Source organism: Amblyomma maculatum, chromosome 2 (assembly GCF_055883805.1).
Source record: "Amblyomma maculatum isolate TAMU_Amacu chromosome 2, ASM5588380v1, whole genome shotgun sequence".
NCBI classification, from domain to species: domain Eukaryota; kingdom Metazoa; phylum Arthropoda; class Arachnida; order Ixodida; family Ixodidae; genus Amblyomma; species Amblyomma maculatum.
Genome location: NC_139345.1, coordinates 183,580,402 through 183,599,454, shown reverse-complemented (window position 1 = coordinate 183,599,454; position 19,053 = coordinate 183,580,402). Strand labels below are relative to the sequence as shown.

The window sequence follows — 19,053 nt, the reverse complement described above, 5'->3', positions numbered from 1 at the left end:
AACCTTGAAGGTCGGTGCTCAATGCAGCGCACTATCAGGAAATGCTGAGAGTTCTGTATACACAACTATATGCTTCGCTGTTTTGAAGAAGGGATTATACGCACGCATTTTGTCCGTCGCGCCGCATTGTCCGGTAACTTTTTGTTGTCTTTGCCATTCTGCGCTGGTGTTTTGCGTAATCATAGCCGATATCGGAATTCATCTTCAATGAGAGCACTCATCCTGCCTCGCCTTATCTTCCACTGTCGGTCGATTGACGCAGCCTCTATGTGGCACGTGACTCTAGCGCATTAAGAATAAAGACAGATCGAGGGCGTCTTTGTTGCGCGAGCTCACTGACTCTCAGAGATAAGTCGCATAAGAGCGTCTGGCGACTCGGCCGAAGCCACTTTCTTTTGTATACTGCGCGATGTTCCGTGCTCTCCTGCTAACACTGCTGGTCGCTACTATAGCGAAAGGTGGGTGTTTCCCGAGAGGAACTTTGTCAACCACGCTTTGTTATGTTTATTCCTTTTTATTCTCCATTGCTGCTAGAACAATCTTCCATTGAAGCCTTATAAGGAAGGTTTCGAAATGCCGAGGAAAGCGTCACTGTGCAGTAATGTGTGCTAGTAATTCGATTTCAATGTTTAATGTCAGGGAGGTGAAGTGACTGCAGCCTAACATCTTGCACAACGAGCGATAACTTTAAACAGTTTAAGTCAGCGCTCGTTGTGTGTTCTTGCTCTTGTGTTCCGTATGTGCTTTTTGCGCTGTTACCTGAAGATGGATAACCAACCAGCCCAAGCTGCTGTTCTGGCTAACACCATGATTTAGGAAAATGAGGATACATCTGCAGTCGGATACAACTCATGTGCGACGCGGCGGATGGTCCACACACTGGCGTCGATTGATTTTCATGACAGCGGTTTACTCATTGCCAATGCACTATCATGCTAAAATGAATTTTCCATTGTAGCGTGATGCCGGATTATCCACGACGCTATGGACATGAGTTCATGGCATTCGCTGGAAAGCAGTCAGTGAGAGTAATTGAACTCTACGTTCTTCATTTGCATTCAGACCATTAGGCTGCGTTCATATGAACACAAAATCGTTCTTGAGTTTTTTTCTCCACAGCGAGAAAGCTCCGTGGGCGGCCATAGCGACGAGGTTCCATCAAAAAAATACGTCGCCTCGCTGGGCGTCTTACTTCTGAATTGGCTCAGTGACTTCCATCCGGAACACCTTTGAGAGCGTCTTTTTCCTCTCTCGTTATACCAAAGTGCTCCAGAAGGCGCTCGTAGGCAGAGAAACATTCCTTTTTTATAGGCAGCTAAATTGCCTTTAAAAGGGTTGCAAATATGATATGTTGCTTGACATCAAGGGAATGTAATACGGGACGCTTCGCTGCGTCCGCGCGCTTGAACATTATCATCGTACAGTAGATTCTTGATACAGCACCTCTTCTTGTGATCAAAACTCTTTTCAGAATCCAAAACTGATTCTTACTATATTAATGAAGCCCTACTTCCTAACCTCGTATGCATCACTAGCGTATAATGCTGTTTAGGAACTTCCAAGGCGAAATTTGAATAGCTACCTGGCCTTTTGAAGTTGAGTTCTTTGACATTGCAATATAAAAGAATCGAAGCGTTCCATTTTTTAGGATTGCCGCAGTGTCTTTCATTTCTGTCATGCACTCAAAAAGTTCCTCATTGCGATCAGATATGCACTGATCTAGGGAAGTACCCGCATCGGACGAATATGGTGATCTTTGCGAAATAGTACAACCATTTATACCTGAAACACGGGGAAAACTGAAAATTAAACCCGCTTGCCATCAAGACTGCCCATCTTCTCAACCACACTGGTGACCAAAAGAAGCTGCACATTTGGCGTGCATTGAGGTCGAGAGCTATCCTGGTTGACAGCGAATGCCGCGGAATGGGCCAACAATATTTTTTTCGCACGAACGTTCTATAGTTTAAATCTAAACAAGCTTTCCTTCTTTGTATCTTTCTTCGTCCATGTCTCAAGAGTAAGTTGTTGTTTTTCCCCCAAGATTAACTACCAATGATACTGCGTCTTTCCCTTCCTATGAACCAACCAACCATGCAAGCTTTTTAAATCGATTGGTGAAAATTTTCTGCCTAGGATATTCCGCTTTATTTTCGCAACTTCCCAACATTTTGTGTCACAGCTTCAATACATTTTACTGGTGCGCTGTATCTGTAGTGAATAAAGTACAGTAACGATCTCCCACGTACTGATTTGTTGCCGCTGGTGACTGCAGAGTTTTGGTATAATGTGATTGCCGGTCCGCTGTCCTGGGCCGCTACATCCTGTTCACAGATTAAAGTTTAAATTTACGGCTGTTCAGACTGTGCGCACTACGTTCTGTTCTGGCCCCTGCTTGGAAAAAGGGAGACAACAGTATACCTCTTTCTGACGCAAGTGAGTTGACGGCTGAAAAGATTTATCTCGGAACGGTCGAGAGGAGCGGTGTGAAAGATAGAGACTCCGATACATTATTTCTGCTATTAACCCACTTTCAATAACGTTTGGCGGGAACAAGGTTTTTTACGTGATGTCTATAACCGCTGGGGGATAATAAATAATAAAATTTTGATCGAAAAAAGGATCACTAGAGGAGTGCGCCTTCATCAACGGGATACGCAGCTCTTAAGGTAATAACGCTAATTGCAATCGTGCATGTAACAGCCATTGCGGAACGACTGCCATGCTTGGCACGTGCTTCGGTGGAGGCCATCTCGTTTATCAGACTCCTGCTCTTACCATAACTGCATGCTTTCCGTTACTCTTAGTGCACTCTTGGCTATAGTTATTCCGAATCCCCTTGCTGTCCTCGTGCGCTCTCCGCCTACATTGCTTTCTTCTTCCACTTCACTCCTACTCGCCCTGGCGCTTCTACACTCCTCTCCACCGATGCTCTACCCGATAACGAGTGCCTGGTTGCTACGCTCTAACATGTTAGGATCGGTTTAAAATGAACGGGGTGCCTAGGTTAACTGTGCGCTCTCGGCACACTTCACATTTCGCTTACCATTCGTCCTCACCAACATCATCCGTCCTCACCCTGGCTACACTCACAAATTAGCCAAGACTCTCTTATATCTTTTTACTATCAGCCCCATTGTTTAGCAGCTGCATCTCCGTAATACCAGCAAACTTCGTGGCCTCATCCGACCTATAAAGTTATGCATCCTACCTGGTGCGTTTGCTTTCCCTTAGAATCAAATTTATTATCCTCTCTTTCGAAGCGCCTCTCAAGCATGAGTGGCACATAAAAACTCATAACCAACTAAACCAATTTCTATTAGCAGCATTTATAGTATTCAGGAGAGGAATCTTCTTGTAAAACACCGAGGTGGTGGATGTCGCGGGCAGAAAAGATGAAGCTGCTTGCGTGCAAGACAAGCTGAACGCTTTCTCTCTGATTATGTTCAAAAATGAACATTGGCATGCACGCTGAAACCTATGTTTTTACGCCTTCACGTGACGCTTGCATTTTATGCGGGCCATTTCCATTTTATTTCAAGGTTTAGAACGCCTTTTTCTTCTTCATCCACATTGTAAGTGGCGCGAACTTATTTTTTGTTGCCTGTTTCTACAGAGACTTCTCTAATTAGTTTAATAAGCAGTTTTACACAGGAATGCTTTCCTGAATCTGGTGTACTATTGTAAAAGACGAGCCTAATTCAAAGCAAGAAAAAGGGTGTAATTATGAATCATCGCGATCATTCTTCGCAGCACAAAACAAATTTGATTAGCGCTTAAGCTTCTTTTTGATTTTGATTTGCACGGATCATGCAATTCCTCGTCACGCCGTATGCATTTTTCGGGGGGCACGAACATGCGGCACAATACCGTATGCATTTCCGCTGCGTCTACTTATAATGAGGCGATATTAACCTTGATACAGTTAAAGTTAAAGTTAAAGTTGTGTTTAGCGTACCATAGCCTTAATTACTTTTGCTCCAGAAAAGACAATGCAAATAAGCACCAACCAGCCAGCCCAACTTATGATGCGAATACCGCAAAGAGGTCTTCAAGAACTCCAGCGAAGGTGATTCCGACCGGAGCTTGCGCAAATATTTAGGCACCTTCACCTGTACTTGGCGACAACAAAAAAGTACGGCTGCATTCAGTTTCACGCGTAAGTTTTGAAATATATATTATATGCCAAATACATTACTCTACAGAAACAAGAAGCTAAACGCACTGAGCAGAATTTCGCAAGATGCCTCTGCGACCAGCTTCTGCGCTCCTTCAATAGATAGTTATTTTACAGGCTATTCGAAATCTGTTGCCGCCTACTCGGGGCACTTGTCATACGGAGGAAATCATAGGAATCCGTTGATCGAGTAAACCTGAATACGTGCACAAAAAGACCGCGTGGCAATGCAAACAGCGCTGCTAGTTCCGCAGGCGACTCTACGCGCCGGTGCGCCCTCCTCTCGGAGCACTGCAACTGCCAAGGTGCATCGCAGCGGGGAAGCGGAACTGTTTGTGGAACCGGTCTATTCGTTCTCATCATTCCATCAGATCTGCTGGCTGTGCGCGTTAGCGCAGTTGGTAGAGCGACTGTCACAGACAGGCTATAGTTGCAGTTGCGAACCCCGTGACATGAAGAACATTTTCTCAACTACGAAGGGTTTCAGAAATCTGTCAAGCTTTCCTGTGCAGCCGCATGGCTCCGCGTGGGTGGATGCGAACGAGTAATTTATCTTTATTAGATATCTAATCCAATCAATGATTGGTGACCTGAACAGGAAAAGTAGGAAGGTAGGCTTGAAAATCAATATGCAGAAGACTGAGGTAATGTTCAACAGCCTAGGGAAGGAACAGAAGTTTACTTTAGGTAGCGAAGCACTGGAAGTAGTAGGCGAATATGTCTACTTAGGACAGGTAGTAACCGCAGATCCGGACCATGAAAAGGAAATAACAAGAAGAATAAGACTTGGATGGAACGTATTTGGCAAGCACTCAGAGATTATGACTACCAGATTACCGGTATCGCTCAAGAGGAAAGTATACAACAGTCGCATCTTACCTGTACTCACTTATGGGGCTGAAAGGTGGAGGCTAACCAAGAGAGTTCTACTTAAGTTGAGGACAACCCAGAGGGCTATGGAACGAAAAATGATGGGGTTAACATTAAGAGATAGGAAGCGTGCAGAGTGGGTCAGAGAAATAACTCAAGTTACCGACATTCTAGTGGAAATCAAGAAGAAGAAGTGCGAAGAGAGGATAACCGATGGCCGCTTAGGGTAACAAACTGGATTCCAAGGGAATGAAAGCGTAGTAGGGGGCGGCAGAAAGTTAGGTGGGCGGATGAGGTCAAGAAGTTCGCAGGGGTCAAGTGGATGCAGCCGGCACAGAACCGGGCTAATTGGTAGAGATCTTCGCCCTGTAGTGGGTATAGTCAGGCTGATGATGATGATATCTAATCTACATTGAACGATTCCTCTAAGGCGTTTGACTTCCACATACAGATCATTTACATTGTAGTTCAGCAATGCCTAAATGACTGCTGAGGTTCTGCGTCAAATGTTTTTCTGTTAGTATGAAGGCTATAGGTACGGTTTGAATAAACTCTACATGCTGCTCTATCACCTGGTCAAAAGCATTGATATCATCAATATCCTATCTATACAGCCTGGCCGTTGGGTTCATTTAAATCAAGGTTTTCGTGAACCTAATAGTGAATACATGAATAAATAACATAGCCAACAGAGAGTAAGCTGATCGCTCTCTACGTTTACGCGTTCTTTTTGTTATGATACGCCAGTGGATATATCTTTGTTAATATTGCATCCACTACCGTAGTAGTCTGGGCGTGTTGGTTATTCGTGATGAAAAAATACAGCGCTCGTGTGTCCCATGTGTCTTCATTTCGTCCTCGTCCTTCTCTGCGCTGTATTTTTCCATCATTGCATCCACGTCCCCCCTGAAATGTTTACCGCTGCGGAAAAACATTTTGCGTCAAAATAGAGTTTTCAGTACGTGGCTATCAATGGTGTAAGGCTGAGCAACTTCGTTCATATAACACCAGCGTTAATATACATGTCAGGAAATGGGGACCCCTGGTTGTCGAAGTGCTATTGCCTTGTGGGAAATTTATGTCAATCTGCTCTTTCAGCTGGCACTCAAGCCTGCGACTTAGCCAAGGTGCGCTCCTGCTACCAGGATATTCTGGACAGCATCGTACTTTTCTTCGACGTAAAATCAGCGCAAGATGATGCAGCGCAATCATTCTGCAGGTGAGGCACCGGAGGAAATCAAATTACGATGCCATTGACAGTTCAGCGCAGGTTGTTTACTTTGTGCGTGTTCACTTGTTTTCCTGTAAACAGGCCAGAGACGTACCCAGACTGCAGTTCCTTTTTGGGCTTCTCTTTTTCCCTTCACCCAAAACCCTCTCACCAATAGACCCGTGAAAGAGTAGCGAATCCTTATCCAACTAGTTCCCAGTTGACACCAGCATTGGTACTTTACGATATATATTTAAGGACACTACCCATTGCAATAAGTCAGCCTTGCTAATGGGCTTGTGAATGCAGGACTTGATTGTCCTTCAAATTTACAGCAGCATGGAGGAAACCAATACGAAGACACAGAAGCAACCACACAGCTTCAATGGTGCCGTTTATATATTTTTTATAGTCTCTGTCTATTTTAAATTTGCATGACCAAATATCAACTTTCTCTCATAAAGATTACAATCAACTTCAATACCGCTGACCTTCCTGCTTGACCTTTCAATCTATAGCGGCAACAAAGCGTACAGTGCAAGCTGGTAATGCATGTGGAATGTGGACTAATCACTCAGATAATACGGCCACTCAGGAGAACCTTAATAACATCAACGAGTGGTGTTGCACATGGTGCATGGAATTAAGCAATAAAAAATGTAAGTGTATGTGGATATCTGGCACTAACATGACGTGTCCAACATACTTGCTTAATAACAATCCATTAGAAAGCGTAACTTCTTACCGGAACCTATAGGGTTCAAATTGCTACTAATACATCCTGGAAAACACATATTGACCACATAACCTCGAAGTATAGTGGAACACTGGGATATATTCGTGGAAATTTCACACTAGCTCCCTCATCACTAAAATTATAAGTATACACAACTTACATTCATCAACAACTTACACATGCGTCGCCAGTTTGGATACCCGGGCATGCCAACATCATACAACTTTAGAGGCAATTCAACATCGCTCAGCCCGATTCATCATACACAATTACTAAAGTACTTCCAGTGTTACTATTACGAAATCATTCCCACATCTCTCGCCGTTATTCATCCGCAGAAAAATATCTCGCCTACATCTTTTCATAAAATATATTATTACAATTCATACTTACGTCTTCTTTGGGTTTAACCACCACCATATATTTCATCTCACCTAAACCACAGCCAAAAAGTGAATATTCCTCATAGTAACACCGTAAGCTATTCGTATTCGTTTCCTCCCCAAGCCAGCAAAGATTCGAACGACTTACCTGCGTCACTCACAAGCTTTACCAGCACTGATAACTTTAAAACTACCGTCCAAGGTTTTATTTTGTAAACTAATATAGCAAATGATCTACTGTGTGTAGTAACATTGTTTGCTTACTTACATTGTATTTGTACCATCTTTCTCGTGCTACCATGCGAAACTCGGGATAATAACAATATATTTTCCTTTAAGCGTTGATTTTTCTGTGTGCCTTTTTTGTTGTTTTTGTAACCTTTATATTCGTATTCTTTATCTTGTATTTTTGCATCTTCTATAATTTTATTCTAGTTTTTGTGTAATTTGCCTTGTTGATTGCCCCTCCCCTCTATAATGTTCTAGGTACCTTCATAGTGTAATAAATAAATAAATAAATAAATAAATAAATAAATAAATAAATAAATAAATAAATAAATAAATAAATAAACTGTCGCGTGGAGAAGACCTACTATACGGGCCACCTTTAAACTTAAGAAATTGATATGTTTGTCCCAGAGAAGTTTCTATGTAAAACAAACACCGAGGATCTTGAAATCTGGCACAACTTCAATTTCGTGAGAAACACAGTTTATGACAGTATCAAGGCTCACAGTTTTACCTTCAGGGCGGAAAACCTTGGCTTTTATTTTAGAGAAGTTGAATAACAACGCATGATGATTAGACTAGTGCACGAGGTTCGACAGTATACGGTTAGCTTCTTTAATAAGTTCAGTGGGGTCATTTCCAGCAAAACATAAACTGGTGTCATCTGCGCACATAACAAAAAGTCGTTCTTATTAACAGTGATGACATCGCTAATGCATAAATTAAACACAAATGGTCTGAAAATACTACTTTGTGGAACGCCTCGAGAAATACGTAAAGTACCTGAAAGCCAGCCATTCATATCCTCGTATCAGGTTCTATTAAAAAGGTAGGAGGCTATGAGCTTTTGCACAAGACCTCTAATACCATACCTGTAATTTTTTCTCTAGCAGAATATCGTGATGTATGCAGTCTAATGTTTTCTTGAAGTTAATAAATAAAGCAAGTACGAACTTCCTGGCCTCAAAATTACTTAGTATAAGCTTCTTTAGGGCTCACAAAGCCACTTCAGTGGAAAAGTGTTTCCTGAAATAGTGTTATGCTTTTCAGGAGAAGTGATTATTAAAATTATTTTTCAAATTAGGAAATATTGGTAGCAGAGATATGGGCCTGTAGTTACCGATATCATTTTTATTGCCTTTTTCAAAACTGGTTTAACGTTTTCTTTTTGCATCGAAACGGGGAAAGTTAATCGACTTCAAACATAGGTTAAATATATGGGCTAGAAGTGGGGCAATCAAGTCCATCACAAATTGAATAGATCCTACTTGAAAACCACTCACACCACAAGAAGTTGTACGCTTGAGGGTGTGGAAGAAACAAACTGTTCCTTCAGAGCTTACGGGCTTCAGGGAAATAGTAAAATTATTATTGAAGACTTTAAGACCACAGGCATCCACTGCAATCTGTATCAGGAATTGCAGAAAAGAGTTATTAAACGCGCTAGCCAGTGCCGAGCCTCTAATTTCAACACCATGCACTAACGTTTATGCTCTCGGGAACTCTTACTGCCTCTCTGGTATTTATTATACTAGTTAAATGTTTCCAAATTAAGTCACTTTCGCCATTGATACGCTCAAGTAGGTTAGAATACTAACATGATCTTAGCTGCTCTAATATCGCGGTTTAATCTGTTCCGATGTTTTTTATACTGTGCTAGGACATCAGGATCTCGGGATTTGAGAAACAGTCAGTAGAGTTTATATTTTTTCTGTATGCGATGATGTAGTGAGCTGCTTATCTACAGTTTTCTGATCCTCTTTCTGTATGTGGCTTTTTTAAGCGAAAAATGGTGTTTATACAGACCGTAAAATCTAGTCAGAGAAGCGTCATAAGCAGTATCGGCATCATTTAGGCCATACATATTACTCCAGTTCTCCCGAAGCAAGGTGATGCGAAAGCGATGAATTCCATGCTCCGCAATTCATTGGTAACTTTAATGACGCTGCTAACCACGTATTGTGACACATTTCTTCAGACATATAAATTCTCATATGTGATCGCTCAAATCCCAGACAACGAACCGGATTTGACAAGATATATCTCAATATTTGTTATGAACAAGTTTGTTCAATATTTGTTATGAACTAGAAGAGTTCTTATCAGTGCAAGTAAGCTCAGTAATACCGTTTATATACAGCCATTAGATGAGAGCATAATTTCTAAACGCACCTTTAAGGAGGAATCAGATAACGTATCACTGTTAAAATCCCGGCCCCAAACCACAGCGTACTTATTTTGAGGAACGAATTGCAAGAATTGATCAAGGAATGCAAAAAAAAACACTTGCACGTTTCCATTTGGTGGTCTGTAAGAAACGGAAAATACAGCCGAGTCACTTAAGACAAATACAACTTCAACATCATCTGAGGAAAGAGTAAACTTCTGAAGTTAAGGCGCACTGCGGATGAGATTTCATAAATAAGATACTCCACCGGCTTTGCGGCTAGTTTGGCTATTCATATAAAAGGTCTCAAAGGAAGGAAGTGTAAATGCAAATTTACCATTGAACCATGTTTCTGTTACCATCAATACATCCAAATCAAAGCCAAAGCTATTCAGAATCGACGTATAATCGTCACACTTATTGCGAAGTGATCGAGGATTGATATGGAAGCTTTTTAATGGCAAAGTTTTGAAGCTGTCTTCCCCAAGATGCGATTTTAGGACATAAGACAACACAAAAGCAGGCATATGTGATTGCACTGTTCATAAAATATGCATGTCCAAATTCGGTGTTTCAAGGTATGCTATCATCGACAGACATCGGGAAACGTAACTCGACGAAGCAATCCGCATGATGGACGATGTTTCCGTACGGCGAGCAAGAATTTTCATCCCCTTGCTGGTCCACACATATTTCCAGGCAACAATCCTCTCGCGAGCGTTAGCGGTACCGAGCAGTTGCTTGTTTTTAAGCGTGAGATGCTGATTGACAAATACACTTTATCCGTGCCATTGTAGCCAAAGAGCTGCGTCGTCAGCTCGGTCTTGCGCGCTTTCGCAAGAATGTTATTACGTTTGTCCTACACGCGAGGCGAACGACAACATTCTTGCCCTGAGATTTGGCCGTTTCAACTTTGTGACATATGTCGATGTCTGTCATCAGTAACTACTCGTAGGTTGGTTCTCTTTTTTTTTTTGCAATTTCCTTCATTGCACCTACTTTGTCACATTCATCAGGCAGACCTTTACTTTCAGGGCTGTTTAACCTCTGATATTGTTCCATTTTATCCACCCTAGTCTGTATACCCTTTCATTTCTTGTTCTAGTTCACAATTTTTTTCTACCGACTTTTCGATGTCCTGCTTCAGCTCAATCCCATCGTTCTCGATATCATTCACAGCATCAAATGTGTGCGACCAAAACTTAACACTATATTTCAAAGATCTAATTTCAGCACGCAGTTCCCGTCGGAAATCATCAAACTGCTTTGCCCATTCTTTTGTTCCCTTCGACATTGTCACAAAGATGAGCACTCCTGAAATGGGAGATACTTCAAGTAGACATTCGACACATGTACGCTAAGTCCGGCGGCAGTGCAGAGAAGTATAAAGTAAACAGAGAGTATTAGTCTCACCAGCACATATACAAAAATAAGCTTGAGATGGCTGCTTCCGGAGCATTGCTGCCGCACTAATTCGAAGGTCGAGAAAGATTCCACCGAAGGTCGAGAAATTATTTTTCGATGGAATTAAACAGCACAAGGTTAATGACAGGCTACAAAATATAGCGAGCCAGAGCACTGTGAGGACGAAAATGTTGCTGCTGTGGCCAAACGAAGCCCGCTCAGAACTTAGGCGGCTGCTGCTTCAATAGCGAGCATTCAGCTGATGCGGGGAAATGTTAATTGTTCCCTCGAACAACATTCCAGACGCGTTTTTAAAGCGGTATGCTGAATGAACATCATAGGCACGTTATTTTCACTAGATCGTAGTGCGAGGGACATGTTCCGAGAGACTGAATAACTGGCAGAGTGAAGCCGCTGCATAAAACAGGAAAAACGCCCTGCGTTCAAAACTGCCGTCCAACTTCTTTCATATCCACAGTATGTAAAATTTTGGAACACAGAATACATAATCATATCGTAGAATTCTTGGGTAAATATAATACATTAACAAAGCATCAACACGGCTTCAGAAAAGAATTCTCTAGGACTACGCAATTAGTTCTAACAATGCATGATTTTGCGAAAGCAATTTATAAGGGGAAGCAAATAGATGCAATTTTTATAGACTTTTCAAAAGCTTTCGATACGGTCTCGCGCAAAACCCTCCTTCACAAATGAGGCAAGATAGCGAAAAATTCGCGGCTGTGAATCTTGGGGTCAAACATATAAAACATATTTGTCGCCTTTACATCGTCTTCAAAAGCGGACATTGAATGCAATAACAACTAGCAATTTTGATCAATCCAGCAGCAACATTTTTTATGCCAACAATACACTATCGTACCTAACCTTGCGTAACTACAAAGTTGCGCTTGTGATCAGCAATATAATTAGCAATACCTCCCCCCTTCCATTAAGCCTATTTGTCCAGCCTTCGCGTAATACTAGGCAGGCATCTAACTGTAATTTTAACCTTCCCAAATGTGGAAATGTAAATGGTGAGCGACTGATGTAGTTCAATGATGTTAAATGGAATAAATTGCCGATCGAGGTAAAAGCCGCGAGAAACTTTAAATTGACATGTAAACTATATTACCAGTCTAATCAAATTCTGCCTGACTTTCTTTCTTAGTGAAATTCACATATGTTGCCTAGATTTTGAAACATGCTTTACACTGCTATATGTTGTTGCGCACATGCTATTACGTGTGCGCAATAATTTTTGTGAGTGTATCGTGTACTTCGCTTGCACTTTATTGTACTTTGTAACCATATTCTTTCTAATTCTCTTTTTCTTCATTGTAGTACTATTATGCTTATCGATTTTATTTGGTACCCATAATTATGTGGGTATTTTATTTTACTTGCAGTTTGCTGTATTCTTGCATATGTATGCAATTGTAGCAGTAATGTTGCGTTTATATCATTATTGTTCCTTTCAATCCTTGATCCTCTATGGCTGAACCTGAGAGTAATATTTGTATTTGGACCGGCCAATAGCCTACTGAGCTATTGGTCCAAACAGTGTTTGCACATTTTATTTGGTTTTGTCAATAAAGTTCCTTGAAAAAAAAAAATAACTCGCTTACAGCATAGGTTCAAGAAAGAGAACAATTTGTTGTTTCTAATGGCCATTACACTGAAAGCCTTTCAGTAGACTCTGGCTTTCCCCAGGGCTCGGTTCTTGTACCGCTTCTGTTTCTTTTATTTATTAATGATGTTCTGCAAGTGATTCCGGCTAAGGTAAAGCTTTATGCTGCTGACTATGTATTGTACTCCTAAATATATGACGCAACTGATCACAAGATGTTAAACGATGCTTTTCAAAAAATTGTAGCATGGTGTGAAGTATGGCAAATGGAAAATAATTTTGACAAAACTGTTTTCATGTCCATTACACATAAAAAGCATAAAGTTTCCTTACGCGGCTAATGATATATTTCTTTCTGCAGTAACACAGTACAAGTATCTCGGACTCTGGATCATTATAAGACCTCAACTGGACTAAGCACCTTGAATATGTAGTAGCTATTGCTAATTGCAAGTTATTCTTTCTGAGGAGAGTTTTGAACCTTTCTACTGCCGCGTCCGCTTACTCGAATACAAAACTATAATTCTGCCAATACTGGATTACGCATGCATCATTTGAGACCTTTCAGTAAAACTGGCAATAACAAAATAGAAATGGTGCAAAACATAGCAGCCCGCTTCATTTATAATAGTTTTGAACATACTTGAGTAACAGAGCTCATAACAGAAGCAAACATGCCACCGATAAGGCAAAGAAACCGGATGTCACGTCTTAAATTCCTGTTTCAGCTGATTAACGGTCACTATATTGTTTGTTTTGTGGGGTTTAACATCCCAAAGCAACTCAAGCTATGAGAGACGCCGTAGTGGAGGACTCCGGTAATTTCGACCACCCAGGATTCTTTAACGTGCACTGACATCGCACAGCACACGGGCGCCTTGCTTTTCGCCTCCATCGAAAAGCTTCCGCCGAGGCCGGTATTCGATCCCGCGTCCTTGGGAACAGTAGTCAAACGCCGTAACCATTGCGCCACCCAGGCGGGGAAACGGCCAATATAAGATAGATATTATGGAGATACTAGTTTTTTCTTCTGGTTATGTTACTAGGCAGAGACATAGCCGTACAATACCCCATTTACCGCACGTAACATCTGTTCTAAGTATTCTTTCTTTCGGCGAACTGTAGAAGGATGGAATTGCTTTACTGCTGACCAAGTTTTGAAATCATCACTGTTTCAAGCGTTGTTTAAAAAAAATTACAAAGCGCAAACCTCGAGCTCCGTTGATCTGAATTGTGCTGTTTTATTTGTTTTCTCCTCTTTGTTTTTTTTTTTACCTGTGTTGCTAATGTACTCTTTACATATGTACTGTGTCCCATCCTGCTAAACTCCCCTGAGGGGATTACAGTATTATAAAAAAATAAATAAAACCCTCTTTCTCTGACCCCAGTTTCATTTCAGTAGCATACATTACCAAGATAGTTGTTTGTCTCTAATGTGACGTTCATGTAGGCCCTCATTCTAAAATTAACGTGGTTTAAATTAGGTGAATCGGAGGTCTACCTTGCTTATGTTTCAAATCAAAGCTGCAGCCAACCGGCAGTCGCACCTTCAAGAACAAACTTACTACGTTACTAAATGTGAAGCTTTTTTTTTTTTTGTTTTAATAGAAGTTAGATACTGTATTTTGCATCTATGATTATGATTATCAGCGCTCAACTTTTTTCTTCGACGTGATATGTACGCATTTGCTGTCGTGTTCGTTGTCTCTGGAGTCATTCGTCAATAAGCACAATAGAAACAGACGAATCTTTCTTTCTGATAATGAATGATAAAGAAAAATTAGTGAACAACACTATGTACACTATGGAAACTGACCCTGGCAGCGTTTAACGCTAGAACCCTAGCTAGTGAAGCTAGTTTAGCAGTACTGTTAGAGGAACTAGAGTGTATTAAATGGGATGTCATAGGAGTTAGTGAGGTTAGGAGGCCAAATGAGGCATATACTGTACTGTAGGATGGCCATGTACTGTGTTATCGATGTTTACCGGAGAGGCGACAACTAGGAGTAGGTTTCCTTGTCAATAAGTATATAGCGGGTAATATAGATGAATTCTATAATATTAATGAGAGGGTGACAGTCATCGTAATTAGGCTTAATAAGCGGTATAAACTGAAGGTTGTACAGGCCTATGCACTCACATGTAGTTATGATGAACAGCCAGTTCAAAGCTTCTACGAAGATGTAGAATCGGCAATGCGAAAAGTAAAAGCGCAGTATACTGTACTAATGGGCGACTTCAATGCCAAGGTAGGGAAAAAGCAGGCAGGAGACCAGGCAGTAGGTGACTATGGCATTGGTTCTAGGAATAGCAGGGGGGAGTTACTAGTCGAGTTTGCAGAGCGCAATAACTTAAAAATCATGAATGTCTTCTTCAGCAAACGGAAGAATCGGAAATGGACATGGAAAAGTCTTAACGGGGAGACTAAAAATAAAAATTAACTTCATACTGTGTTTAACTCCCGCCATTATGTAAGAGGTAGAGGTTATCGGGAAAGTGCGATGCAGTGACCACAGGATGGTGAGATCCCGAATTAGTCTAAATCTGAAGAAGGAACGCAACAGATTAGTAAGAAAGAAGTCGATCAATAAAATACCGGTGAGGGGGGAAGGCAGAAGAGTTCAGGATCTCGCTACAGAATAGATATTCAGCACTAACCGAGGTTGGTAACATTACCGTAGAAGCAATGAACAATAGTTTCAGAGATATCATTACTGAGAGCGCTGTAGAAGTAGCCGGTAGGGTAGCCAGAGAGGATACCAGTAAGCTGTCTAAGGAGACGAAAGATTAGAATAAGAAACGCCAGAGTATGAAAGCTTCAAATCCAACAGACCAGATAGAATTGGCAGAGATATCAAAGCTAATCAATAAGCACAAAGTGGCCGATATAAAGAAGTATAACGTGGAGAAAATTGAGCAAGCTGTAAATAACGGGGGAAGCCTCAAAGTGGTGAAGAGGAAATTAGGAATAGGCAAAAATCAGATGTATGCGCTAAAGGACAAGGCGGGCAACGTCATCACGAATATGGACAGGATAGTCAAAGCAGCCGGGGAGTTCTATACTGATCTCTACAGTAGCCAAAGTAGTCAGGACCGTAATGAAATTGGCGGTAGGGAAAAACAGTCAGACGTTCCACCAGTGACAAATGACGAGGTTAAGAAAGTAATGGAGACTATGAGAAGGAGGAAAGCAGCTGGAGAGGATCAGATAACTACAGATTTGTTGAAGGACGGTGGGGGGGGAGGGGGGGGAATATCGTGCTAGAAAAACTGACCACCCTGTATAGGCAGTGCCTGGTGTCATCCACGGTACCGGAACCATGGAAGAACGCAAACATTATCCTCATTCATAAGAAAGGGGACGCTGAGGACCTTAAAAATTACAGACCAATCAGCTTACTGTCTGTTACGTATAAGGTGTTTACCAAAGCAATCGCTTATAGAATCGGGACAACAGTCAAGCAAAAGATCACGCAGGTTTTCGGAAATGATGCTCTACTATCGATCATATCCATACCATCAACCAGGGAATAGAAAAATGCTGGGAATATAACCAGCCCTTATACATAGCATTCATTGATTACGAAAAAGCATTTGACTCAGTAGAAACCTCGGCGGTCATGCAGGCGTGGCGAAATCAGTGTGTAGACGAGCCGTACGTGAAAGTGCTGGAAGATATATATAGAGGGCGCACAGCACCCATAGGTCTGCATAAAGAAAGTAACAAATATCCTATAAAGAAAGGTTTTAGCAAGGAGACACAATCTCTCCAATACTATTCACAGCTTGGTTAGAAGAAGTAATCAGAGACTTGGAATGGGAGCAGTTAGGAATAAGGGTAGATGGAGAATACATCAGTAATCTGTGATTTGCTGATGACATTGCCTTGTTAGGTACCTCAAGGGATGATTTGCAAAGAATGATTGATGACCTAGATAGGAAAAGTAGGAAAGTACGCTTGAAAATCAATATGCAGAAGACTAAGGTAATATTCAATAGCCTAGGGAAGGACACAGTAGTTTATGTTAGGTAGCGAAGCACTGGAATATGTCTACTTAGGACAGGTAGTAACCGCAGATCCGGACTATGAAAGGGAAATAGCAAGAAGAATAAGTCTGGGATGGAGCGCATTTCGCAAGCACTCCCAGATTATGACTAGCAGCTTACCGGTATAACTCAAGAGGAATATATACAATAGTCGCATCTTACCTGACACTTACCTATGGGGCTAAACGTGGAGTCTAACAATGAGTGTTCTACTTAAGTTGAAGACAGCAAAGAGGGCTATGGAAAGAAAAATGGTAGAGATAACGCTAAGATATAGGAAACGTGCAGAGTGGATTAGAGAAATAACTCAAGTTACTGACATTACAGTGAAATCAAAAAGAAGAAATGGGCGCGGGCAGGACATGTAGTGCGAATAGAGGATAACCGATGGTCGCTTAGCGTAACAAACTGGATTCCAAGGGAAGGAAAGCGCAGCAGGGGCGGCAAAAAGTCAGGTGGGCGGATGACGTTAAGAAGTTCGCAGGGGTCAAGTGGACGCAGCTAGCACAGAACCGGGTTAATTGGATAAATATGGAAGAGGCCTACGCCCTGCACTGGGTATAGTCAGGCTGATGATGATGATGATGATGATGTTGACTATGCACCGCTTCTGAAGCGTTGCCCACAAACAAAATCACAGTAAAGTATTGCAACCTGTTGTTACACATACTGATGTGTATCGCTACCCATTTTTGCCTGTGCAGTAGAAATCTGAAATGAACTATCCTTTTTCTTCCCATGTTTTCGTGTCCTTGCATCGCACCATTGGTTAAGTGCTAAGCGACGTAGAGAACCAAACAGATGTAGAAAACTTTGAGATAGGTGTAAAGACGTTCCTGGAGGATTGCTGTGCAAATCTGTAATTCTTTATTATTGAGTGTATTTTAGCGATGAGAATTGAGCTTGTATTTGTATGTATTCCCCTCCATATTTACGTTAACCCTCATATAGAGGGTTAACATAAGTATATAAATAAAAATAAATAAATAAAAACACGCAAGTATTTTTATGTTTGTTACAAAACATTTTTTGCCCCGCCGTGGTGGTGCAGTGCTTAAGGTGCCCGACTATGTGGTGCCAGAATAACCGGGTTGGATCTCGACCTCCGGCGGCTGCGTTTCAATGGAAGCAAAATGGAGTGGCGTCTGTGTGTTGTGCGATGTCAGTGCACGTTGAAGAATCCCAGGTGAAATTTCCGGAGTCCTCCACTACGGCGTCTCTTACAGCCTGAGTTGCTTCGGGACGTTAAAATGCAAAACAAACCAAAACATTCTTTGTAATTCATTTCGAAAGTTTCATGAATGCAGTGATTTTTTTAAAACGTGTTTATTTGTGACCACATTAGAATTTTCTTGCAGCTGGATACCATCTGCTGCACAGGAGATTGTGTTTTGGTGGCTCTGATGCTTATCTCAATTTCACAACATTCTCGCAGTGATACCTTACTGTCTTCACCTATGATGTAAGCTGAAACCAACTTGTGCGCTAAACTCTGCACTGTGCTGATGGATAGCCAAACGCTTTATGGGACATGCGGGTCGCTCGATGGGTGGCTTGTCGAAGCTTGGCCTCTCTTTACCAAGCCCTCTTTCCCGGGTAGTGACGGTGCGAGTGGCGTATTCAGAGGCACCATGAGCTGCTCGTCACAAATATTATTCAGAGCGTGCACGGACTTTGCGCCTTCCTTGCAGCCAGTACTGGGAGTACTCATCGTGCCTCGCAAAGCCGGAGACCAAGGCCTGTCGTGAGGAGAAGCTGGTCGAGGAGATGGAGGGTCTCTACAGGCAAATTAGCGCCGAGCTCTGCAACGACCCGGAGCGGCAGCTGCTTAAAAGTAAGCGCGTAGGAGGTGGTATCGCAGGTAAATAAAGGCTATCTCGCCGAAACCCCTGCCCGCTTTGACGGGGTAAATATCCAGCGATCCGCTTGGTGGCCACTGATCTCTGAGAGCATTTTCAGGAAGCTTAGCGGACATTTAAGGATAGAGCGTTTTGTCTGGCGATGACAAAATTAGCAGTCATCGAGCAGGGATAGTTTTACAATTTTGAGCTCTGGTAGCTTTGGAGGAGCCTGCAGAGCTGCACCTTGACTTTGTCACTATTTTTTTGACTGGGCCTCTTTTACATTGTTCCCTTTTAATCAGTTTTAATCTCTGCATGAAAACGCTCATGCAGTGGAAGTTGCACTCTTTCTTCCAGCAG

The 19,053-nt window shown here is 41.9% G+C and overlaps 1 protein-coding gene across 1 annotated transcript in view; it reads left to right on the top strand.

The window, feature by feature from the left end:
- The first annotated feature begins 334 nt into the window (after window positions 1-334).
- LOC146200577 (uncharacterized) overlaps window positions 335-19,053 on the top strand; it is a 63,048-nt gene continuing 44,329 nt past the window's right edge. The window contains exons 1-3 of the mRNA XM_084592963.1: window positions 335-458; window positions 6,146-6,266; window positions 18,544-18,686. Of these exons, the coding sequence (XP_084449089.1) occupies window positions 410-458; window positions 6,146-6,266; window positions 18,544-18,686 (313 nt within the window). The 5' untranslated portion in view covers window positions 335-409. The remainder of the gene's footprint in view (window positions 459-6,145; window positions 6,267-18,543; window positions 18,687-19,053) is intronic.